The sequence below is a fragment of the Drosophila busckii genome, chromosome 2R (genome assembly GCF_011750605.1).
Source record: "Drosophila busckii strain San Diego stock center, stock number 13000-0081.31 chromosome 2R, ASM1175060v1, whole genome shotgun sequence".
NCBI classification, from domain to species: domain Eukaryota; kingdom Metazoa; phylum Arthropoda; class Insecta; order Diptera; family Drosophilidae; genus Drosophila; species Drosophila busckii.
Window position 1 is genome coordinate 18450732 of NC_046605.1, and position 23995 is coordinate 18474726.

Below are 23995 nucleotides of genomic sequence, written 5' to 3' on the forward strand. Positions count from 1 at the left end.
ATTTTAATTCGTAAATTCCACGGTTAAAAGTTCAAAGCAAGGTAAAACAAGAGCACAACACACGCGCGTATTAAGTAAGCGAGCGGTAAATAGGTAAAATAAGCTACACTACTACAAAAGCGAAAAGAAAGCAAAGGCAGCTTAAACAAAAAAAAAAAAAGCAGCAACAAGTTTTTTTAGTTGATTTCTTTTGTGTGCACCGTTCGTGTGTCTCAGTTGTTCCAGTGTTGTTATTGTGGTGTGAGTGTTTGCCTGCTACGCTTTGCGCGCAACATTTATTCTACATTTTGTATTTTGTTTTGCACATTTGAGAGCAACAAACACAGCAGCAACAAGATCAGCTCCAAAATAGTGCAAAACAAGGCTGAAGCTCTGAACACGCAACGCGACAAGGGGAAACAGAGGAGAAACAACAAAAACAACAACAACGAGTGCGCCAACAGCTGTAATAACATTAACAGCAGCAGCAAACGACACGCTTGCTTGGCATTGGCATTGTTCAGCAGCAGCCAAGCAAATGACCACAACAGCGATGCCACCCACCACAGCTTCCCCATCCCCAACGAATAGCAGCGCAAAGCCCAAACTCTCCAAATTCAAGTCCTCCTCGCTGGATCATGAGATCTACTCGGCCAATCGACGCGGCACCATTGCCACAGCAGCGAGTGAGTGGAAGCCACTGCGTGCTCCGCCGCTCAATGGACGCAACTCCTCGCTGCAAGTGGGCGCCGCCAATATGACGCGAGCGGCGTCCACTTCATCGCTTGCGAGCAGCACACGCACTATGACCAACTATCAGGAGTACAAAATGGAAATAATTAATCAGGTAAGACCGACCAGCAGTTGCTCTTCAATTAGCTTAATTTATAACTCTGCGAAAAGCTGTGCAAACAATTCAAATTTTGATAACACATTTGATATATCAATGTGGACTTTATCAATATTTACCTATAAAAAAAGAGGTTTGCAAATTACCTAATTAGTGGGCGTGGCAACGTTACTTTTAATTGTTAACTGTTTTTATTTAATGTGTTGTTTATTTTGTTAGCAATTTATTTATCTCGGTCTGATAACAAAATTGCACTCAGCACATTTTTATAAATTTGTTTGCTATTAAATAATATTTTTTTATTATTATTACGCTGCGATAAAGTTGCATTTGTTCAACACTAATTAAATTAATAAGTTATTCAACATCCAGTTTGTTTTTAGTTTGTTCTGTGTGTGTGTGTGTGTGTCACATAAACTAAAAACAAGTATTGTTAAGCGAATGTTTTGTTTATGTTCTCATAAAAAATAATACTTTTAAATAAAAGCCTATAATATTGTTATAGCTGAAACATAAAATTAGCTCATAAAATAGTACAACTTAAAAAGAACTTGATCGAATTTTAATATTAAACCGTTAGACTGTGCTATAAACATAAAAAGGTTCTTTAGAGAAAATCCCAAGGGTAACATAAACAAATGGCTCGCTAGCCAGATAATAATAAAAAAAATATTATACTTAGCGCTAAAAATAAGTTTACTTTTTGTTAAGTGAAATTTTCAATGAAAACGTTTAAGCATACTTTAATTATAAACAATTTTTTGTTGATGAATGTCTGCAGACAAGTGTATTTAGCAGTTGATTAACCGCTTGATTAGCTTAAGAGTTTTCGAAGCTTTCAATAGACTTGTCAACCATAAACAAGGTCAAGTCTCTTTTTTATAAACACAATGCCTTATTTCAAATTGGCGCCCAACAATTTGTTGATTGTCTTTTTTATAAGTTGAACTCGCATGACAAACGCTAATTGTGTGCGAAAAAAATAAAGTAAAACGAGTGCCCAAAACAATTGCGAGTGGCATGACATTGTAAATTAAACAGTTTAGCCACACATACATATGAACATTTATATTTTATATATATCGTATATGTGAGACGCTTTACTTTAAGCTTAAGTAGCATGTCGTGATGCCAAGCAATCAATTGAAAGTTTCAATTTGAAACCCACATTGTAATGTTTTGTAATTGTGTAAGAAATTTTAACAGTTAATAGATTAAATATTTATACATAAACATTGCCATCGGCACAGCATGTGCATTTCGTAGGGAACACTCAAAAGCTCATATATCATTTATTTATAATGCTAAACAGTTTGTTGAGCTATTCGGGTTAGTCAAGCAAAGATGTAGTTGCTATAAGTAAGAAAAAAAAATGTTCTCATATCTTAGGGTGTTTCAAATTTCTATAGAATTAAAATTCCAAGATCTATTTATTTTTATGCTTCTTTTTTTTTATTGATTCTGAAAACTGCTTGAATATAAAGCAAAGATAAAATTATTTTTGCACAATTTGACAAATTATAAAATACAAAATAAAATGAACCTAAGTATAATAATTTTATTTATCTTTTTCTCCCAACTATTCCTTTTATTATTGTTTGCACCAATTTTTTTAAGATTCTATGTATATATAGTATATAGTATATAAATATATAAAGTAGAGAAATGTTTATTTTATTTAAAAGAAAATAATAATAATACAAAATATTTTACAAAAATAATACAAATATTTGTCTTTTAAATAAAATAGTGAACTTCACTAATTTATTTGATGTAAATAATTTAAATATTTTTATATTCAAAAATCAAAATTCTGAACATTTCAATTTCGCATTAAGTCTACTAAATTTTATAATTAAAAACATTTTTTTCTTTCGAATTTAAGTATCTGAAAGTAAATAAATTTCTCTCTGCTCTGTTCACACTTATTTTTCATATTTTAAAAGTTATTTAATAATCAATTCATATGCACATTAAACTACAGGATAGCTCACAGTCGTGCACATTTAAATTTTGTTTATTTCCGCTTTAACGACTACTATACAGATAATGTCTGGCGTCTGCTAAACAATTTGAAATTATTTTGTAGTCTAAGGAAACGTGTGAATGAAATTTAGCAGGTGTCATTCACTCAAGCTGACCCACAGAAAAGAAAAAAAATTGAAGCGAGAAATTTGCAGTCAAGTCATAAATCAGGCGATTGGCGAAAATTTTGACTAGCACTTGATGGATGTGGATATAAGTTACACTCGAACGGTTCAAGATCAAAGCCGTTATAGTCTATAAACAGCTGTTGATGTGATTGAATTGAATTGGTTATTAATTGATCTCTGCCACTGAAAATTGTACTAATTCTATTTTCTGATTTTTCGCAGGGCAAGTGTCTATGTGGGCAATATATACGCGCGAGATTGCGACGGGCGGGAGTGCTGAATCGCAAGGTCACACAGAGACTACGTAATATATTGGAGCCATCGTCACATGTGGTCTACGAGGTGTTTCCAGCGCTTAATAGCGTAAGCAGTCGAATTTATGCAAAACTATTATTTAAATATTTACGTAAGCGCTCTCTCTCTCTCTCTCTCTCTGTTCTTTAGATGGGCGAGGAGCTGGAGCGCATGCATCCGCGCGTTTACACAAACATTTCCAGACAATTGTCGCGTGCGCCCTTTGGCGAGCTGGAGGACAGCGATATGGCGCCCATGCTGCTCAATCTGGTGGCCAAGGATCTGTTTCGCACCAGCATCACCTGGGGCAAAATCATTTCCATATTCTCTGTCTGCGGTGGCTTTGCCATTGATTGTGTGCGCCAGGGCCACTATGACTACTTGCAGTGCCTGGTGGATGGACTGGCCGAGATCATTGAGGATGACTTGGTCTATTGGCTGATCGACAATGGCGGCTGGCTGGGCCTGCAGCAGCATATACGACCACGCGTCGGAGAGTTTACATTTCTTGGCTGGCTAACACTGTTTGTTACCATCTCAGCTGGCGCCTATGTGGTCTCGAATGTTTGCAAACGCATTGGCTGCCAGTTGTATTCATTGTTATTTTAGTTATGGGATCTAGTTCTAGTTGTAATTGTAAATTTTAGTCAGCGAGCATTGAGAAACTTGCAATCATTCCTGCTTGAAAGTCGTTTGAATAGCTTGTAAAAGAAAAACACTGTTTTTAAATATTTGATATTGAATACTGATATTTGTTATATTTGTTTTTTTAATGTATATACATATGCCAAGCTTAGGTCCAAGCGCATATACAGCAAATAAATTAGAACTCATTAATTTTTTAATTATGTTTAAAACTGCAATTAACAAGTCGTTTTTATTCAAGAGCGTTTGAAATATGAAAATCCCGCAAAATTAACATGCCTAACATAACATTATGTTAATTAACATTGCAGCAGCGCTTGACTGCATCTTCGACTTAATTTTAAATACAGGTACGCTTTTTGCAAATACTTTGCATTTATTTAAAGCCTTGATAGCTTATCAAAGATTATATATAATCTTTGTTTTTATAAAATTAAAATGAACAGTGTTAAAACATGCTTGAACATGTTATACTAACAGTACTAACAACAGAAAAAGTTTGTTTATTTTAAAGTGCATAATATTATTGCATAATTATTAATATTATATAATCATATTAAACTTAACAATATATAAAGTTTTCTAATACAGTAGCTTATTTCGTTTTGAGCTTAAAATGCTTATGAACTGAAATTAGTTCGATAGCATGTTATCGTTATCGATGCAGTGGCATGCAACAACAAAGACCAGCTGAATGTAAAGAAAAGAACAGGTCACTACAAAAAAGTATATTTATAAGCGTTCCGTTCAAAAAAATGCCATGTCAGGTGCGTATATAAAATAAACAATCCCGACATAATTAAGTAAATATTCTCCATTAGCTCAACGTGGCAATAGCAGCAATTTAACGTTGCAGTCGCACGTGGAAGCTGAGACCACGCAACAAATTGATGTGGATCAAGATCAATTTATAATAGATGCAGCTGCCAATGCGTTGTACTATTGTGAGGATTGTGGCCAGGACTTTGATAGCATAGCAGCGTATAATGAGGCGCACAATGGAACGGGCAGCTGTCAAAGTCACGTTGAGATTGATATCAAGCCCATTGTGACTGATGACGATCTGATAGAAGAGCTAGAGCCACAAATGTGGGATGTGGTGGATGAGGATGACAGAGAAGCGTCGTTAGCTACTTTTGGCACTGACGAAGTGGAGCTGGCAACCGAAATTGAAATGGAGGATGAGCACATTGAGGAGGCGTCTAGCTCAGCGGAGCGTTATTTTTGCTTTGACTGCCATAGCATATTCGAAACACGACTGAGTGCCGAAGAGCACAGCTGCCCGCAGGCGGAAGCCAATGAGGAGTTGAACAACAAGCAGCTCAATAGCAAAGCGAAACCACAAACGCCAGTGCGACGTAAGCTGCCCACAGTGGGCAGTCTAAAGAACGTTGAGGCCAATACTACATGTCATATATGTAAGACCAAGCTGAGCTCTGCCAAGTGCCTGAAATTTCACATGCGCATTCACGACAAGCGCACCACCAAATCCATACAGGATGCATTGCCAGTGGGCGCTCATCAGCAGTACAGCGAGTTGGATCAATTCTATTGTGAAATATGCGACAAGAGGTTAGTGCACTTGCTTATTTATTTAATAAATCAATTAATTCAAAAATGCCTTTGCAGCTTTGAACAAAATCTCTTAACTGTGCACAAGCAAATGCATCAGAGTCAGCAGCATTTCTTTTGCGGCACTTGCAATCGCAAATTTGATGACATAATCAACTATGAGATGCATTTAAAAATACACGAAAAGTCAGAAAAAGCGACGCCTGCGAGCAACAAGAAAAAGGATGTGGGCACCAAGGATAAACCTGGATTTGCCTGTCAGTACTGTGATAGCGTCTTTATGCGTCCCTACGAGAAAGTTAAGCATGAACGCGTACACACTGGTGAGAAGCCCTACAGCTGCGAAGTCTGCGGCAAGACTTTCCGTGTGTCCTATTCTCTTACGCTGCACCTACGCACGCACACGAACATACGTCCCTATGTCTGCACCACCTGCAATAAGCGGTAAGTCTATCAATCCCTCAGTACTTCAGCTCACTAACTCACTTTACATTGACTTCAGCTTCAAGTCGCATCAGGTCTACTCGCATCATCTGCGTATACACAACTCGGAGCGCCAATATGCTTGTGATAGCTGCCCCAAATCTTTTCGTACCTCGGTGCAGCTTTATGCCCACAAGAATACACATACAAAGCCATATCAATGCGCTGTCTGCAATCGTCCGTTTGCCTCGCTTTATGCCGTAAAAACGCATATGAAGACGCATCGCAGCAATGATGCCAAGAATGGCAGCAATCCCACCTCCAAGAGCCAACAGCTGCCCAACAAATATTGGTGCGAAACCTGTGGAGCGGAATATGCGCGTCCATTTGCTCTGCGCATACATATGAAGGAGGCGCATGGACAGATGGACGATGCCGATACGCGTTTGACTAAGGTGACGCCGCCTGATGAGCTGGATACAGAGGAGGAGCTGCTGGCACCGGATACAGAGACTGCTGTACTCATAGCTGCTGCTAAAGCCGATGCAGATTATCTGCACGCTGGTGTGCCTGATGTGGATGTAGCTGGTGCAGTGCAAAAATTTGAGGATAGCATGCAGGTAAGCCACAAACCCCATTTCTGATTTTCAAATTACCTATTTTCTCTTTTATCTTTCAGTTCGTTGTGCAGGACTTTCATAGCGAGGAGATCATAACCGATTGGCTGAAAAACTGACAAGACGCTTCTCTGTTTTAGGACAAAAAACCAACGTTTATTGAAGCATAACTGGCTTTTCAACTAGTAAATTTATATATATTGCTGGCGTTGATTAGCGACCAGTCCATTGGGTTAGTTGTTGTGTAAGTGTATAAATAATAAAGAGAGATTTGATATCTTGTAACTAACACTAGCTTTCATACTACAAATGTTAACTAAAAATAATAAAAAACACATAAGAATTATAATCAATTGGTTATTAGCCTTCCGCTGGTTTCTCTTTTGAACTATTCGGGCTGATCTTGCTGTTCGGCCTCGTCGCTAGCCTCCTCGGCGCAGATTTCCTTAAGTACCTCGACCAGATTGTTGGCTACGTCTAGCTCTTTGCGCATGGTGTCCAGCTCCTCCTCCAGTCCATCGATGCGCTCGTGCAAATGCTGATTCTCTATCAGCGTCTTCTCCAGCGCATCGCGTCGCTGTTCGGACAGCAGCTTGTAATAGTTCTCTCCCGGCTCACACTCGCTGGTCAAATCATCCGCTGTTATGGGCTTATCAGCATCGTTGTTGGGTTTGGATATTTCTATTGCATCAGTCTGTGTATCGGCGTCCTGTGTTGTTGTTGTGGGTGCGACGCTAGTTTCAACGCATTTGCGTTTGCCATAGAGTGGCGTTGTATTGACGCCGGCCTTTAAGCGACTCAGTTGATCCACGATGGAGACGCGTCCCGGTCCGGTCAGATTTTCTTTGTCGATGGCGTTAGCCTGCAGCGGCTTTAATGTTTGGCGTTGATGCTTCAGATGCTGCTGTTGCTCGGCCTCGCTCTCCACTTGTATGTAAACTCTAGCAGCGCCCGTGGACATTTTCAAGGCGTTTAATTGTTTGTTATTTCAAAATATGTGCGCACACATTAAATTTTTAATTTTCAATTTGGCTTTTGCGTGTTTGCGGTGACGCGTGTTGGTATCGATATGTACGCGCCTAAATTTACAGCGGCCAGTGTTGCAAAATGCCAGAAATACAGTACAGTAATGCAAACAACAAACTGTGGAATGCAGAAGTATTGTAACTGCAGCTTAATTATAAATTTCTATAATAATAATAAATAAATAATAAAATTCCATTTTGCTTTAAAATTTGTTATGGTTAGCACTTTAGTGAAGCACTTATTCAGTGCAGTACTTTTTTCAGCAAGTTGGCAACGCCGCTCGGCAGCAACAGCTGTTTGTCAGACGCGAGTGCAAAACGTTTTGCGGCTTTTACTTGTTGTGATGGTGAAAATTGTAGAAAAACCAAAGCAATCGCTGCAAATTGAACTTAATTTCGTAAGTAATTTAATTTTAACTTAGCAATCGTCATTAATAATGTGGTACTGGCAGGATGAGGAGGATGTGCCGTATGAAGAGGAGATACTACGCAATGCGTATTCAGTGAAGCACTGGCTGCGCTACATAGACCACAAGGCGAAGGCGCCTAACAATGGTGTCAACTTGGTGTATGAGCGAGCACTGAAGGAGCTGCCTGGCAGCTATAAGATCTGGTATAACTACTTACGCACACGCAGAAAGCAAGTGCGCGGCAAAATACCTACGGATCCGATGTATGAGGAAGTGAATAATACTTTTGAACGTGCATTGGTTTTTATGCATAAGATGCCACGCATTTGGATGGACTATGGTGTGTTTATGAGCGCACAGTGTCGCATAACACGCACTCGGCATGTGTTTGATCGCGCGCTGAGAGCTTTGCCCATTACCCAACATGGACGCATTTGGCCGTTATATTTGAAATTTGTACAACGCTATGAAATGCCAGAGACGGCACTTCGTGTCTACAGACGTTATCTCAAACTGTTTCCAGAGGATGCAGAGGAGTATGTAGCGTATCTACAGGTAAGTACAAGAAGCTAACTGTAGTGAAAATTATATAACTGATTGATTTACAGCAAGCGGAGCGCCTGGATGAAGCAGCACAGCAATTAGCCAACATTGTAGACAACGAGCATTTTGTCAGCAAGCATGGCAAGTCCAATCATCAGCTATGGAATGAGCTCTGCGATTTAATATCCAAGCATCCACATAAAGTGCATTCGCTAAATGTGGATGCTATTATACGTGGTGGACTGCGTCGCTATACAGATCAGCTGGGTCACTTGTGGAATTCATTAGCGGACTACTATGTTAGATCGGGTTTATTTGATCGCGCGCGTGATATATACGAGGAGGCCATACAAACGGTCACTACAGTGCGTGACTTTACGCAAGTCTTTGATGAGTATGCGCAGTTTGAGGAATTGTCGCTGAACAAGCGCATGGAACAGGTGGCTAACGATGAAGATGCTACTGAAGAGGATGATATTGATGTGGAGCTGCGTTTGTCACGCTTTGAATATTTAATGGAGCGACGCCTGCTGCTGTTGAATAGCGTGCTGTTGAGACAGAATCCACATAATGTGCATGAGTGGCACAAGCGTGTTAAATTGTATGAGGATAAGCCCGAGGAGATTATCAACACTTATACGGAGGCAGTGCAGACGGTGCAGCCCAAACAGGCAGTGGGACAGCTGCATACGCTTTGGGTGGAGTTTGCCAAGTTCTATGAGGCCAATGAGCAAGTGGCAGATGCACGCGTTGTCTTTGAGCGTGGCACGCAAGTGGAGTATGTCAAAGTGGAGCATCTAGCAACAGTTTGGTGTGAATGGGCGGAGATGGAGCTGCGGCAGCAGCAGTTTGAGGCAGCGCTTAAGCTTATGCAGCGAGCTACAACAATGCCCAAGCGCAAGGTTAACTATCATGATGATACCGAAACAGTGCAAATGCGTCTATATAAATCTCTTAAAGTGTGGTCCATGTACGCTGATCTAGAAGAGTCCTTTGGCACTTTTAAGACCTGCAAGTCAGTCTATGAGCGCATTATAGATTTAAAAATATGCACGCCGCAGATTATTATCAACTATGGACTGTTTCTGGAGGAGCACAACTACTATGAGGAAGCCTATCGCGCCTATGAGAAGGGCATATCGCTTTTCAAATGGCCTAATGTGTTTGACATATGGAATTCGTATTTGAGCAAGTTTCTGGAACGCTATGGCGGCAGCAAACTTGAACGCGCGCGCGATTTGTTTGAGCAATGCTTGGATCAGTGTCCACCCGAGCATGCCAAGTTCTTTTTTCTGCTGTATGCCAAACTGGAGGAGGATCATGGTCTAGCACGTCATGCTATGGCTGTTTATGATCGTGCCACGGGCGCTGTTAAGGAAGAAGAAATGTTTGACATGTACAACATTTTTATTAAAAAAGCAGCAGAGATTTATGGTTTGCCCAGAACAAGAGAAATATATGAGAAAGCTATCGAAGCACTGCCGGAGCAGCACATGCGTCATATGTGCGTCAAGTTTGCTGAGCTGGAGACCAAGCTGGGCGAAGTGGATCGAGCTAGAGCAGTCTATGCACATTGCTCACAGGTAAGCAGCGATTCTTATTGAAGTGTTCAGTTTATTAAAATTCGCTTTTTAACAGGTTTGCGATCCACGCATTACTGCAGACTTCTGGCAAACCTGGAAAGAGTTTGAAGTGCGTCATGGCAATGAGGATACAATGCGTGAAATGCTGCGCATCAAGCGCTCCGTTCAAGCCACTTACAATACGCAGGTCAACATGATGGCTGCGCAGTTTATCAATGGCAATGGCACTGCGGCAGATGCAGGCGCAGGCGCTGGCCAAGATGCCATGCGTTTGCTTGAGGAGAAGGCGAGACAGGCAGCGGCTGAGGCTAAACAGAAGCCTGCCGAGAAAGCCGCTTCGAATATTATGTTTGTGCGTGGCGAAACTCAAGGTGGAGCCAAGGCTAAAGACAACGCCGTGCTCAATCCCGATGAAATTGACATTGGCGATAGCGATGAAGAGGAGGATGATGAGGATGAGAATGATGCAGCCAATGAACAGCAAGCGGATGGCGCAGCAGCCACCAAAACTGATGACGAGGGTCTTATAATGAAGAAACTGCGTTTCGAACAGAAAGCCATTCCCGCCAAAGTGTTTGGCAGTCTGAAGCCCACAACTAAGCAAGATTCCGATGAGGATTAAACAGTCATATTATATATGGTGGCTACTATTTAAAGCGCAAATATATAAGGCCATTTGGGCTGTTACATTTTAATAACAATCAATTGTAATAAATGACTTGAATTTCATTTCTGTAAAATCAAATGTTCAAAATTTTCTGGTTTAACCCAAGTTCATGACGTTGAGAATAATTTAAATAGACTACTATATCATCAAGTTTCATAGGAGATATCAATTCCGTCTTCATTTTTGTTCTTCTTTATTTTAATATTTAATTATTTATTTGATTATAAAAAAGAATTAAGCCAATGGGGTTTATTGATCAGAACGATCTGACTTACTCTAAGCGATGAAAAACTGATCCAAATGGAAGAAATACAATGACTGCCGTTGTTCGTAAACTTATGAATTAAAAATGAAACAACTGATGTATCGAATTGAACTAGAATTCTGTACTATAGTATTAATAATAAGGTTATCTGAAAATATTCTTTTAAGAATACAAATAGCGGATGAGAAATGAAAAAGACAATGAAACAAGGAACAGAGTGGATGAGTGTAGTCATGAACGGAAGCAGCTTTAAGATTGCAAGCAAATGGATTTTTAAAAAGAGTTCATCACGCTATATAAATTTAATACTATATAACTAAATACTCAATAGTTTACTCTATAGTCTTTGCTTTAATACCATCGTCTCCCAAAAGCTTAAATTATAGAAGAGTAGAAGTACAAAGTTCTCTAGTCTTTTCTTAAAGCAAATATTCTCATGAAAAGTGTGCAAATCATTTTTAATATATAAAAAAGCAATGTTAGGCTTTGCTAGATTTACATTAATGAATTTTTCTGTTTCACTGAAATGTTGTAATTTACATGGTTTTGAGTTTTAGAGAGCTTACGAGGCAGCAAGCGATGATTTATTAGTCAGATCGTTTAGCTTTCATTAACGGCAACTCTCACAGACATTCATATCACAAAATTATTTCGAAGAACATTGGAATAAAAAACAAAAATATACGAAAATAGTTGTTATAAACGCGAGTGATTGTTAACCCAGAGACCAAAATAAAGATACAGAATAACTGATGATGTCATCGAACCGATTGATAAATGCGCTGCATAAGAATCTGCTGGTCTACAGGCGAGTGCAGCGCGCCAGATCCACAACGCAGCTGGGAGGACTCGGCAAGGGCGGCCAAGTGCTGAGCGAAACGAACTTGCAGCTGGGCTGCTTGGTGCAGAGTCAGCGGCGCGGCTTTGCTTCCGATAAAAAATGCAATGAGAAGTCGGTGATCAAGGGCGTGGTGATGGGCGTGTATGCCAAGGAGGGCGACAAGGAGCCGAAGCTGACGTCGAGTGGTGAAAAGTTTGATGATCGTGCGCAGGGCAAGATTTCGGAGCTGGTGCGTGAAACGGGCATGAATGGTGAGCTGGGCAAGGGGCGTGTCTTTACCAATGTGGATGCAGAGTTCAGCATGGTGGCAGTGGTGGGCTTGGGCCAGGAGGGCGCGGGCTTTAATGATATGGAAATGATAGACGAGGGCATGGAGAATGCGCGTGTAGCCGCTGGCGTTGGCGCGCGCGCACTGCAGCTGCAGGGAGTGACCGATGTCTTTGTGGACTCCATGGAGTATCCGGAGCAGGCAGCCGAAGGCAGCGCGCTGGCCATTTGGCGCTACAATAGCAATCGTCGCAAGCAGGATCGCACGCATATACCCAAGCTGGAGCTGTATGATTCACCCGATGTGGATGCCTGGACGCGTGGTCTGTTCAAAGCGGAATCACAGAATCTAGCGCGACGCATGAGCGATGCGCCCGCTAATCAAATGACGCCCACAATTTTCGCGCAGTCCACAGTGGATGCGCTTTGTCCTTGTGGTGTAAGCGTTGAAATACGCTCCATGGACTGGATTGAGGAGAATCGTTTGAACTCCTTTCTAATGGTCGCCAAGGGCAGCTGCGAGCCACCTGTGGTGCTTGAGGTTAACTACTGCGGCTCTTCTCCGGAAGATAAACCTATTCTGCTGCTGGGCAAGGGCTTGACCTACAACAGTGGTGGCCTCTGCCTGCGTCCCAAGGACTGTCTGCATATGTATCGCGGCTGCATGGCCGGTGCTGCTGTCTGCGTTGCCACCATTCGCGCTGCTGCAGCGCTGTCGCTGCCGCTGAACATTTCGGCTATGCTGCCGCTTTGCGAGAACATGCCCTCGGGCATGGCAGTCAAGCCAGGAGATGTTGTCACCTTGCTCAATGGCAAAACGTTGGGCATTGTCGATGTCAGCAAGGCCGGCACAGTTGTCATGGCTGATCCTTTGCTCTATGCTCAAACCACCTTCAAGCCACGCATGGTCATCGATGTGGCCACCATCGGCTATGGCGTCTGTTGTGCTTTGGGTGGCGCCGCTGCTGGCATCTTCAGCAACTCCAACTATGTCTACAAGCAATTCGAAAAGGCTGGCGGTCTAACTGGCGATCGTCTTTGGCGTCTGCCCTTATGGAATTACTACAAGCAGCTGATCAAGCCCAATTTCAATTATGATATCAGCAATCGCGGCAAGGGTCCCGCCTCCAGCTGCATCGCCGCCGCCATTCTGCATGAGCTGGTGCCATGCGTCGACTGGGCTCATCTGGATATACGCAATGTGGGCATGCTCACCCGTCATAATCCTTTGCCCTATTTGCTACGCGATCGCATGACTGGACGACCCACGCGCACTCTCATCCAGTTCCTTTATCAGATGGCCTGTCCGGACAACAAATAGTTGAACTTTTATTCATTACTTTAGTTTTGCTTTCCAATTTTCTGTTCCATATTCCAATTGCTTGTTCTTGTCTTTTTGTGACGATTTATTTTCCAAATTTTATTGTTAGACAATCGACTGGCATTGACTGTATATTACCAAATTAATTGTTGTAAGAGAGATTTTGATGTCTAATACAGTTAATACAATAAAATGTTTAACCCATTGCACTTAACGAAGTTTCAATTTTGAAAAAAACGTTGTTGCCAGCAAAAGAATTTAAATTTACATTAAACGTAGAATAATTCACAAGCCTTTGTGGCAGTGGCTGATGCAAATTGGAATAAAATAATACGATTAATGAATTCATAAATTGTAATTTTTTAGATCCGATGAATGCGTAACCTTATAATATAACTCTTTATAACCCTTCTAATATAAAACTTTTAGTATGTTGAATTGAAGTATATAAGAAATGAAGAGAAATTAATATAAATAAAATAATAAATCTGAAATGTTACCATTTCTGCTCTATAATTATGTTAAGACATAAATCTTTAAAATTATAAACTGAGTTGCTGTTGAGTGTAATATCTAAATTTGTATTGCATAAAGCTTCAGGGTTAATTTTGTTTTAAGCCTAAAGCTTAAACAATAAAAGCAATTCAAATTACAATACCTATAATCACAACAACAACAGATGAAAGCGAAGTATTGAAGCCCCCAAGCATACAAAAATATATTAAAATACCAGGGGAACATAGATCAATAACATTTCGGATTTATTAAATAAGCATATAAATCAGTATTTGCATTACTCTAAGAATCTTTCTCTCTCAGTTGAAAAAGTAGTTCTAGTCTGCATAAATGAAAATATAAAGTGACTTATGTACATATTGAAAATTATAAAATGCGCAGCTGGTTTTTCTAAAAGACTTAAGAGAAATATAGATTATTATTTATATTTAAATAAGCTTATATAGCTATAGCTTTATATTTAAGTAACTTTAAATAATAATAATAATAATAAAAGCAAACATATTAAATTTAAGTTGCTTAAACTTTTGCTATATAGTTAAAAGCTCATACGTTAATGCAGTTTGCTTTTATACTAACACTTTACTTTAATTGAAATTAATATTAATCTAGCGTAGCTAATGCTCATGTGGTTTGGTTTGGTTTGCTTTTCTTAATCTTCAGCTCCAAGCGAAACTATTGAGAACTATATTTTGGGTTGCTTTTAATCGTTGGCTATTTTTACATGTCGCTTGGTCAAGTCGGATGGTGGGTGGTGGATGAGCTTGGGCTGAGGGTCAACTGTTCATCAAGCTCGTTGCATATTTCAGCTGTCATTTAATTAATTTAATTGAGCGCAAATGCGAAATGCGCCCAAAAAGTGTTTGTTAAATTGTGAGTGGCTGTAAGTCGTCCTGCCAGGACTCGCACTGAGGGCTGTTGCCTTTTTTGTAGCCTACATTTCGGGGCGGGCTTATTAGGCTAATTGCGTAAAGTTGGCTTTAATGAGTCGCAAAAACGCTGCTGCTGCCAAGCTGCCACAAAAAGCCACAAAGCGTGCAACAATCTTGTTGTTGTTGTTGCTCTCTGCTGTGGGCTTTGAATTTATGACACGGCTTTAATGGGTTAACTGGGCTAATGCTCATCCCTCATCAACAATCAGCCGCAGCCACAGTTACAGCCTCAGTCTATGGCCTTTAGATAGTTTATGCCATGCCGCCTCTAGCCAAACATAAATTCTGACAATTAAGCAAACACTCTCTGCTCTCTGCTCTGCTCTCAGCTTACCGAACTTCAGCCAGAACACACTCCATACTCCTCCAAAACGCAGCTGGAGCTGAAGCTGAAGCTCTGAATGGCTGCTGAACTGTTAGCAAGTATCTCTTAGCACCGCGACATTTTGCACAAGTCATTAGGCCAACAAAAATGATAATTTTCAAGCATTTTTGCATTTTCCAATTTTAGAAAATACTCTGCAAATTAAACTCGGGTGTGCTACACTTTGTAAATCAATCTACACATATGTTGAACTTTTGTGGAAAGTAAAAAATACGCTGATAGTAAATATAAAGGCTGAACGTTTAATCAGCGTACAAGATTTGCATAAAGCAAGACAGAAGTTTATTTAATAAATTAATTTTATATTAAAATTTTACGTATCAAGCTATAATTCTGATTTCCAAGCATTGAGCACGTATCATAAAAATAAAACTTTTAAAATAACTTATAATCAAGCAAAAAAACAAGTATAAATCAATATAAAATTATATAAATTGGATTAATGTGCAATAGAATTAATGCTGAGCTGCAATTAGAAATAAAAAAATAACAACAATACATTTAAACTGTTGATAATATTTTTAGTAAAATTACAATTGTATTACAAACAAAATTTTAGCAATAAATGTCAGTTAATTTGACTGAAGCATCTATAAATATAAAAAGCACTTGATCTAGTTAAAAATTTGAGTACTTTTCGCATAAATAAATATAAATAAAATAACACTAGATGTAGTGAAAGGTTCTAAGAGAATAAATTAATATAGATTCTTGTAAAATATTGTTATAGTTTCCCAAGTGAAAAGCCGCATATAATAAATTGTTTATAAGATGTCGCCACAGATGGAGTTATGTATATTAATTCTTTCAAACTCATATATTCATAGCTCTGCTTATACTTAATGATTTTTATAGTAATATATAATTCAATAACAAAATGAATTTATTTTACACAATTTGCCACACATTTAATTTGATCAATCATATTTTTATTAAATCGATTTGTCATTAATTAGATTTATTAAGTTATTAAATACTTAGTTAGTTTTATGGCTTTAGCTTTAGTTAGTAAGTCGCTCGCTGTTGATTTTGATTGTCATTAGACTTACTAATCGCTTATATATTATTTATTATTTTTATTTTAATTGTAACTTAGAATTAATTCTATAGTAAAATGATGTAGCCAGAGCAGCTGAGGCCTTCAGGCTGGCTTATATATTAATTTGCTGAATTATATTATAATTTGTCATTAGTTCTAAGAGTATTGAGTTCGCTGTTCGAATTCTATCAAAATGCTTGCCCTTGCTTTTGCTTTTGTGCGCACTCAACGCGGCGTGGCAAATGCTTCGCTACTTATCAGTTGGGGTCGGCAGTGGCGTTTGGCGCTTGGCGTTGGCGTTGGTGGATGCCTAAGCCAAGCGCCTGACGCTGGAGTGCAGCCAAATGAATTTGCTAATGAGCAATCAGGCTTCAAGAATATCAAATTTATTTGCTTCAATTTTTTCTTTTTACTACGCAGCGCTTAAAGCACAGCCACAGCCACATTATGCATGAAATTTCTTTCTTTTTAGGCTCCTCCACCAACCTTCAAGCCTAAGCGACTGCCCCGCAGCGTTAATCATTTACAGCAGCGACAACAAAGCCAAAATCATACCCACGAATTATGATTACATTTAAAGGCAAAACGTGAAAATTAGCGATGCGTTGGATGGTCAGTTGCCAAGGCTACAGAACAGTTTGTCCGCTTTCCACACACAGAGACAGAGAGTCGAGTCCGTAGTCCGTAGTCCGTTTTCCATTACCATTTTCATGTCCATCCAATTGCCGTGGCTCGGGCTTGGGCTTGGGCTTGGGCTTGGCTGCAACCCAAAAATCCTTTTGGCGCTTCCAGAAAGAATTGCAATTGTGATAAAATTCAGCGTAACTAATGCCGACCACAGCAAAATGCGATAAATCGCTGGGGTTTGAGTTTTGGGCTGCTTTTTATACACTCGACGCTCGAAAGTTGCTTAGCTGCAATGAAAGCTCTGGCAAATGCGTGGGTGTAAACAGCTAAGAGTATATAGAATTTTATTAAAATTAATTAATCAGTGTAATGACTTGGATTAATAACATATGTAATCTTAGTTATGAAACCAAAGCCACTTTGTCAGATATTTTGAGTTCATTTATTTGTATATAACTTATTGTAATTCTTTTATTTTTTATTTATCAGTTACAAGATTAATTATTAACAAGCTAAATGGTGAGTACTAAGACCATCGACTAAGCTTAAGCTAAGCTAAAGAACAACAAATAGTAATCAACTCTAGTAAAATGTAATAAATAATACAAAAATAAATTTATAAATATAAACAAAAAGAACAGGAAACACTTTATAAAGCTCATTTCTAATTAATAAAAAGGAATTTAATTGATTTAATTCTTTAAAATATATTTTTTTTTAAACGAATTTTATTTAATTTGCAACAAGCAACTGAAGGCAATTTTCATATAATAAACAATTTTAAGCTTATTAATATTTTATTTTTATTAACAACATTTCTTAGCGTTAAACTAAGCAAATATAGAAGCGTTGATTAAACAAAATGAAAGCTCAGTACTCAGTTTGCTTTATTTATGTTAATAAAATATTATAAATGTACACAAAGTTTAATTTGAATGCGAGCCAAATTAAAAAATTTTAGTAATATAAAGAAAAGTTAAATTTTATATATATAATATACAAATAATTTAAGTAAGCCATAACAGCTGAACTGGGAAAAATTTGTGGTTTTTTTTTTTCAAAGGATTAACCCAAGTTAAAACAAATTTATATTTCAATTATATTTATTATGTAATTATAAATTTCCATTTTTTTCTTAGTTTTTATTTAGCGTAGTTAGCATTAGTAATTTATTTTATTACTTTACCTTTTCTCTTTGACTGTCTCAAATTCTTTTCGGACGTTTTTAGGGAATTTCCAATTTTGTTTGCTAAGAATATTTGAATACAGTAAGTTAGCATAGCAATGATTTGGTTTCAATAGACATTAATAAAAGAAAAGCGCAGCTCTTTCTGCTCTTTCCTATATCTTAACGCTTTTGGGTCTGTTCGGGGTGTCGTCGTCGCTGCTCGCAGCGGTCACCATGGACGGACGGGCGAACGTACGGCACCGGTTTGTCCTCGGCGACTTTTTTCGCTTTAATTTTTTTTTTTGCTCTGTGTCATTTTCATTTCCATCTTTTTTTTCGGGTGTCGCATTCCATGTACAATCTTTATAGCTCTAGCTGCTGATGCTGGGGCTGGTTGGTTGGCTGGTTGGCTTTGGCTTGTTTTGCGGCTGTGTGTGAGAAAATTCAGTTACTGGAAATGATAATTTTCACTTGAGTGCGCACGTAAAAATGGGCGAGTGGGCGTGGCATGTGGCTTTGCTGCCGCGCTGGCTATATAAATTGCCAATTAATGGCAACGACTGCGCTGCGGTAGCTTTCATTTGCATATTGCTTAGCATTAGTTTTAACACACACACACATGCATATGCATGTTATATATATTGGTTTTGTGGCGCGTATTTTGTTGACATTTTTTTTTTTTGCTGTTGCTTGTTCTACGCGGCGTATGCTTAATTTTTGGCGCATTCTTTTGACTTCGTTGCTTTTGCTTTTAACCTGTTTTTGTTTTCGCTTGTCACACTTCACTGCACAATAGCCGAGCGCCATTTTGTTTGCTATTTTCAAACTCGCTGGTGACTTCAGCCACGCTCCACCCGCCGCCCGCCGCCCACTCGCCCATTCAATCCGGTCAAGCATCGTGCTAAATTCGCTGCGGTTTTTGTGGTTTTCCTCGTTCCAAATAAAATACAAAGCGCAACGGCACAAAATTTTTAGTTCATTTGAAAATTGAACCGAACTGTGAAGCGTTCGATTCGAGCCAAGCACAAAAAATTAAACTAACATCAACACAAAAAAAAAGAGAAAATTCAAACAAAACTCTGCATGAATAATTGAGCATGTGGTGAATATGAATGAATGCACTCATTGCATATCTCGCAGTGTAAACACATAGCTCACACTTCATTGCAGTCAAAGCCAATGCGAATGTGCAATTGGCCTCGAAATTATTAAATTAACTCGGCCTTTGTTTCAGAAAATAATCCAAAAAGGCAATAGGCATAAAAAGTTGAGTGCATGTGAGTTAATTCACTGCATAATTATTGTTAATTAGATTAGAGTTCGCTTAGTCTGTTAGTTTAGTTGAACTCAATATTTGCATAACAGGATGAATTAAAAAACGTAGCAGATTATATAAATATATTAACTTATAGTCTTAATTAGGTTACAAGTTTGGAAAGATAAAGCTTTGAACTCTTTATTGATCTCCATGTACTAATATCGATTTTTTCGGTTTTGCTTGATTAGTTATTGTTTAGAAATAATCGAAAAATCATTCGGCATTTTCTGAAGCGATACAGAATAGTTAAAAAAAAATACCAAAGTAATATTTTTTAGTAGTAAAAGAAGTCACTTGATGATTAAGGTGTATGATAATAATGATTTGATGATCATAAGTTTGGATTAGTCTACGGTCGTTTTTTTTTTATTTTTGATGATTTTATCTACAAATCAAATAAAAAAAGCTAAATAAAAAAATATATAACAAACTTAAACTTGCGATCAGCAAATAGCAAAAGCATTATTTATTTATATAAATATCATCAAGATTAGTTTGCCTAAATAATTTGATTGATTAAAAATCCTAATACCAATTAAACAGATTGAAATCTTACAATTTGTATTATCTTATAATTCTTATTATATTTGACAGATATAATTATGTTAACGAGCAATGCTTAAATTGTTGTACTACAAAGAGAGTTAGCTTGAGAGAGAAAGAGACAGAGAGGAAGTTAAAAAAGCTGCACACACAAACTGAAGACCAACTTATCAAAACAAAGAGAGGACTGTCGTTTAACGAATCTGAGGTTATGGGAAATGGAAGATTGAAACTGCTGCGTGAATTGATATATTCAGGTTAATTTTTAAATATTATTATAAAATGTGAAGTTTCTTCGAGTAATTGTTTAATACATGTAAGTTTACTGTTCTTAATGTACGAATATTTAAATAACTCAACAAATCGAAAGCGATATGCCAAGTATAAAATTCAATTAGTGAATATAAAATATGTAAAAATAAGAGAAAACAATGCAGTCTCTAGCAATTTATATATTTATAAAATATTAAAAAAATATATATTTTGTCTATTTAAATATAAAATTAATTTTAGGTATAAATCAAAACAAAATCTCAACTTGCCAGCCAGCAACAAAGCACGAAAATAATTACTGCCTACTAAAATATTATTTAAAGGTATTTATATATACACCATTATACCATATATACCATTAGGTATGCTTATTATTCCTGTGTTAATACATGCATTTAAACATTGCATAAACAAGCGATAGAACAAAGCACTAAGCTCAACACGTTTTCGATTCTTAAATCTCATTTTATGCTAAACACATTTATTTATCAACGTTGTTTGTTATTGTTTATTGTTATTGATATTTTTTGTTTATTATATGGCAGGCTAAGCGCAGACATATAAATTATATGCAGCAGCTAACTAAATTGTAATATTACGCATACGACGTATTGGGTGCGCTGGATGCGATGGGTCTATTTAAATGCACATAAAACAGTCTGGTCTGGTCTAGGGCCCAATGCTAAACAAATAGCAACAGCAAATTGTTGTCCATGTCGAGTGCATAATATTAGGAGAGTCACTATACTCAATAACAATAACAACAAATTATGTTGATATTTTCACACCACCAACAAATTGTGTTGGCCTGGCCTGGACAGGCGTTAAGATAAGCCAAACACACACACACACACACATACATACACAATTGGTCTAAACAGTGTGTGTGTCTGGTTGTAAATAAATATTTTAAATTAAAGTATGAAACTCTTTGGGCTTAATTGCGAATAATTTTTGGGTTGTTCCAAGCAACAATTTCAACTTGAATTCAGCTTAAGCAAAAATATTTAAATTATCTAGCTAAAATATTGGCAATTTTAATGCTAAATTTAGACTACTGCTTACTTTTCTAACTACTTGGAGTTATATACATATATTTATGCTTATTTTACTATTATATATAATTAAATTATTTAATTAAGACTGCAGGTAGGTACCCACTTGCTTAATTTACTGACTACTTGGAGTTATATATGGCTTTACAATTAATTTAAACCGTCTTTCGATATATGTTAATACAAATTTTAAAATAAAATCAAGAGTATTCAAAGTTAAGTACTGAAGTTGAACTAATTTTAAGTAACCGCCAAATAAAGTCTTGAATAATTCTAGAACAATTTTTTCTTAAGCCTACAAATTAAAAAAAAGTACGAATATATTAAGTATTATTTCAAAATGTAATTGGTACTGAATTTAAAAAATTCGGGATTGAAAAATTGAAACAAACTCGCAGGCTAAAAAAAAGTCTGAGAATTATTATATTAATGACATCGATTCGGATTGTATTCGAACTATTTTTAGCTCGAATTTTTTTTCTGTGTTCTATTTTTTTTCACTTTAACAAAAAGAAAATATACATGGTTTAGAAAATAAGTAGAATAAACTAAATTTTACCCTTTTTTAGCTTAATGCTTTAAGCTTTAAATTGCATTAAACTATGAAATTCTTTGGGCTTAATATAAACTTTAAGGATGTTAAACAAAAAATAGTTAGCCTTAATTTTCTGTAACTTTATTTAAGCTTAAAAATTATTTAAATAGCTTAAAGCAAATTGTCAAATTCAAGTATACAGCAATACATTTTTATTAATATTTGCGTTGCAAATAATCATGTGTGTGTGTGTGTGAGTAAGTGTTAATATTCGCTCACAATAACGGCATAATTTCCAAATGGCCTTTGTACGCATTTCATTTTTTTCATGTTCGTGCTTGCATTTGCATTTGCAAATAAATTAAAACAAAGATGAAAAAAATTTTTATATTTGTGTAATCAAACAAATATATATGTATATATATACATTATACAATAAGCTGTTGAGCTTTTATATATATTATATGAAATGTATTTTAAATCAATTTTGTAGCGCAGCTCAGTCGATTTGATTCACAATTGAGCTGCATTGCGTGCCTCGACCACAGAGCGAGGAATTAAAATTAGTTTATTTGAATGCATTTGCGCCCAATGGACATTGCCAATCTCTAGCATTAACCCCAAGCTCCGGCTCCGGCTCCGGCTCCGGCTCTGTACAGCAGTCGGCTGCTGCATTTTAATTGTTCAGTGTGTTCATTGCTCATACGCAGCGTTGGCCTCTCGCTTCTCTCGCTCTGCGTTTATCTCTCGACTCGTTATTGTTTGCCATTGACTGCGCCCCACTCTCCCTCGCCCCTTGGGCTGACTCATGCCGAGCAGCCTATTATTATGCTGCTGCTGTCTGTGACAATATTTTACGGTTTGTTTGATTTACTGTTTATTTATTGTTATTATTGAGTTGAGTTTTTTTTTATTTTTTTTGCTTTTGCTTTTCGTTTTTGCTGCACTGTTGTGTCTATTGCTTTTGTTGTTGGCCACACTTTTAAGGCAATGCCATAAACAATTTTGATGCTTGCTAATAACATTGTAATTTTTATTGAGCATTAAGAATTTTCTATAAATGACATTTATGAATTATGAATTAGTGGCTCGAATAGTCAGAGCTAGGAATATAATCAAAAGTAGCGTGTGCTCAATGCTCATGAAATTTGGCATAGAAGAATAATAGTTGAACTAATAAAGTTTTAAAATAATTATTTTAAAATTCAATCTATTTTTTTTAATAATATATACCATGTATAGCTAATAAATTGAGTTTTTATGCATTTAAAATATTGATGTTTTAATAAATTAACGACTATATATAATACATCAATTAACATAATTAATATTGTATAGTCTGCTTATAAAAATTATAGCAATAAAGTTAGCGACTAAAAAGCTAAATACTGAAGTTGAATAAATTTTGACCAACTGCCGAGCAACATATTTTATCTATTAAAAATTCTAAAATATTTTTTTTCATTGCCAACAGCTATCTTTCACTTCTGAAACATAAATATAAATTAATAAATATATAAATAAATAATATTTGATACTTTAAGCCACCAAATAGTTTTTGCTCAATGCATTGCTGCTAATATTAATGTATAAAATAAAAGAAATATTAAAATAGTATTTTATACTGGTATTTTATTTAAATGTTTAAAAATAAAGCATTGATCCTTATCTTATAGATAAGCTTATTGAATTGGAATTGTAGTTGATATCTTACTTAAGCTTTAATTGAAAGCTATTGTAGTAAAAGCTTAAAATATTTCAGTGATAAGCTTTGTAATTATTTATTATTTATATTTATTTTATAGCATCCTGCTTTGTTTTTGCTCTAATCTTTAACTACAAATGTATATCTAGCTATATTGTAATTACTTTTATTATTCTATTATAGTAGTGTATGTACCATTGTTTATGCTAAGCCTATGTATAGAGTAACTGCATTTGATTAATGTTTTCGCACAAAAAATAAACAAAAAATAGCTGTTTATTTAGCCCAAAGCGAGAAACCAATAAAAAGGCAAACTGACGACAAAAAATTGCTGTTGATATATGGGCCGTATATAAATGGGCTCATAAATTGCACAAACTTGTCAAAATCAAATGCGCGGAAATGTCATTGAAGTCACACAATAAAATCTCAACGCTATTGAGG

General features: G+C 36.9%; 5 protein-coding genes across 5 annotated transcripts; 4 read left to right on the forward strand and 1 right to left on the reverse strand.

Annotated features, from left to right (window-relative positions):
- The first annotated feature begins 164 nt into the window (after positions 1-164).
- LOC108597027 (bcl-2-related ovarian killer protein homolog B) lies at positions 165-4124 on the forward strand. The gene is made up of 3 exons (XM_017983314.1): positions 165-826; positions 3205-3345; positions 3427-4124. Exons 1-3 carry the CDS (start codon positions 518-520, stop codon positions 3883-3885), a joined length of 909 nt encoding a protein of 302 aa, XP_017838803.1. The 5' UTR covers positions 165-517; the 3' UTR covers positions 3886-4124.
- Positions 4125-4598: 474 nt separating this feature from the next.
- LOC108597730 (zinc finger protein 2 homolog) lies at positions 4599-6686 on the forward strand. The gene is made up of 5 exons (XM_017984425.1): positions 4599-4688; positions 4743-5493; positions 5551-5937; positions 5996-6536; positions 6596-6686. Exons 1-5 carry the CDS (start codon positions 4682-4684, stop codon positions 6650-6652), a joined length of 1743 nt encoding a protein of 580 aa, XP_017839914.1. The 5' UTR covers positions 4599-4681; the 3' UTR covers positions 6653-6686.
- LOC108597732 lies at positions 6668-7588 on the reverse strand. The gene has a single exon (XM_017984426.1). The coding sequence runs from the start codon at positions 7492-7494 to the stop codon at positions 6922-6924; it is 573 nt and encodes a 190-aa protein (XP_017839915.1). The 5' UTR covers positions 7495-7588; the 3' UTR covers positions 6668-6921.
- A 282-nt stretch (positions 7589-7870) lies between these two features.
- Positions 7871-10880, forward strand: LOC108595060 (pre-mRNA-splicing factor syf1 homolog). The gene is made up of 4 exons (XM_017980205.1): positions 7871-7956; positions 8011-8523; positions 8577-10094; positions 10150-10880. The coding sequence occupies exons 1-4, from the start codon at positions 7903-7905 to the stop codon at positions 10714-10716; spliced, it is 2652 nt and encodes an 883-aa protein (XP_017835694.1). The 5' UTR covers positions 7871-7902; the 3' UTR covers positions 10717-10880.
- A 764-nt stretch (positions 10881-11644) lies between these two features.
- On the forward strand, positions 11645-13664 carry LOC108595112 (cytosol aminopeptidase). The gene has a single exon (XM_017980272.1). The coding sequence runs from the start codon at positions 11779-11781 to the stop codon at positions 13453-13455; it is 1677 nt and encodes a 558-aa protein (XP_017835761.1). The 5' UTR covers positions 11645-11778; the 3' UTR covers positions 13456-13664.
- The last annotated feature ends 10331 nt before the right edge of the window (positions 13665-23995 follow it).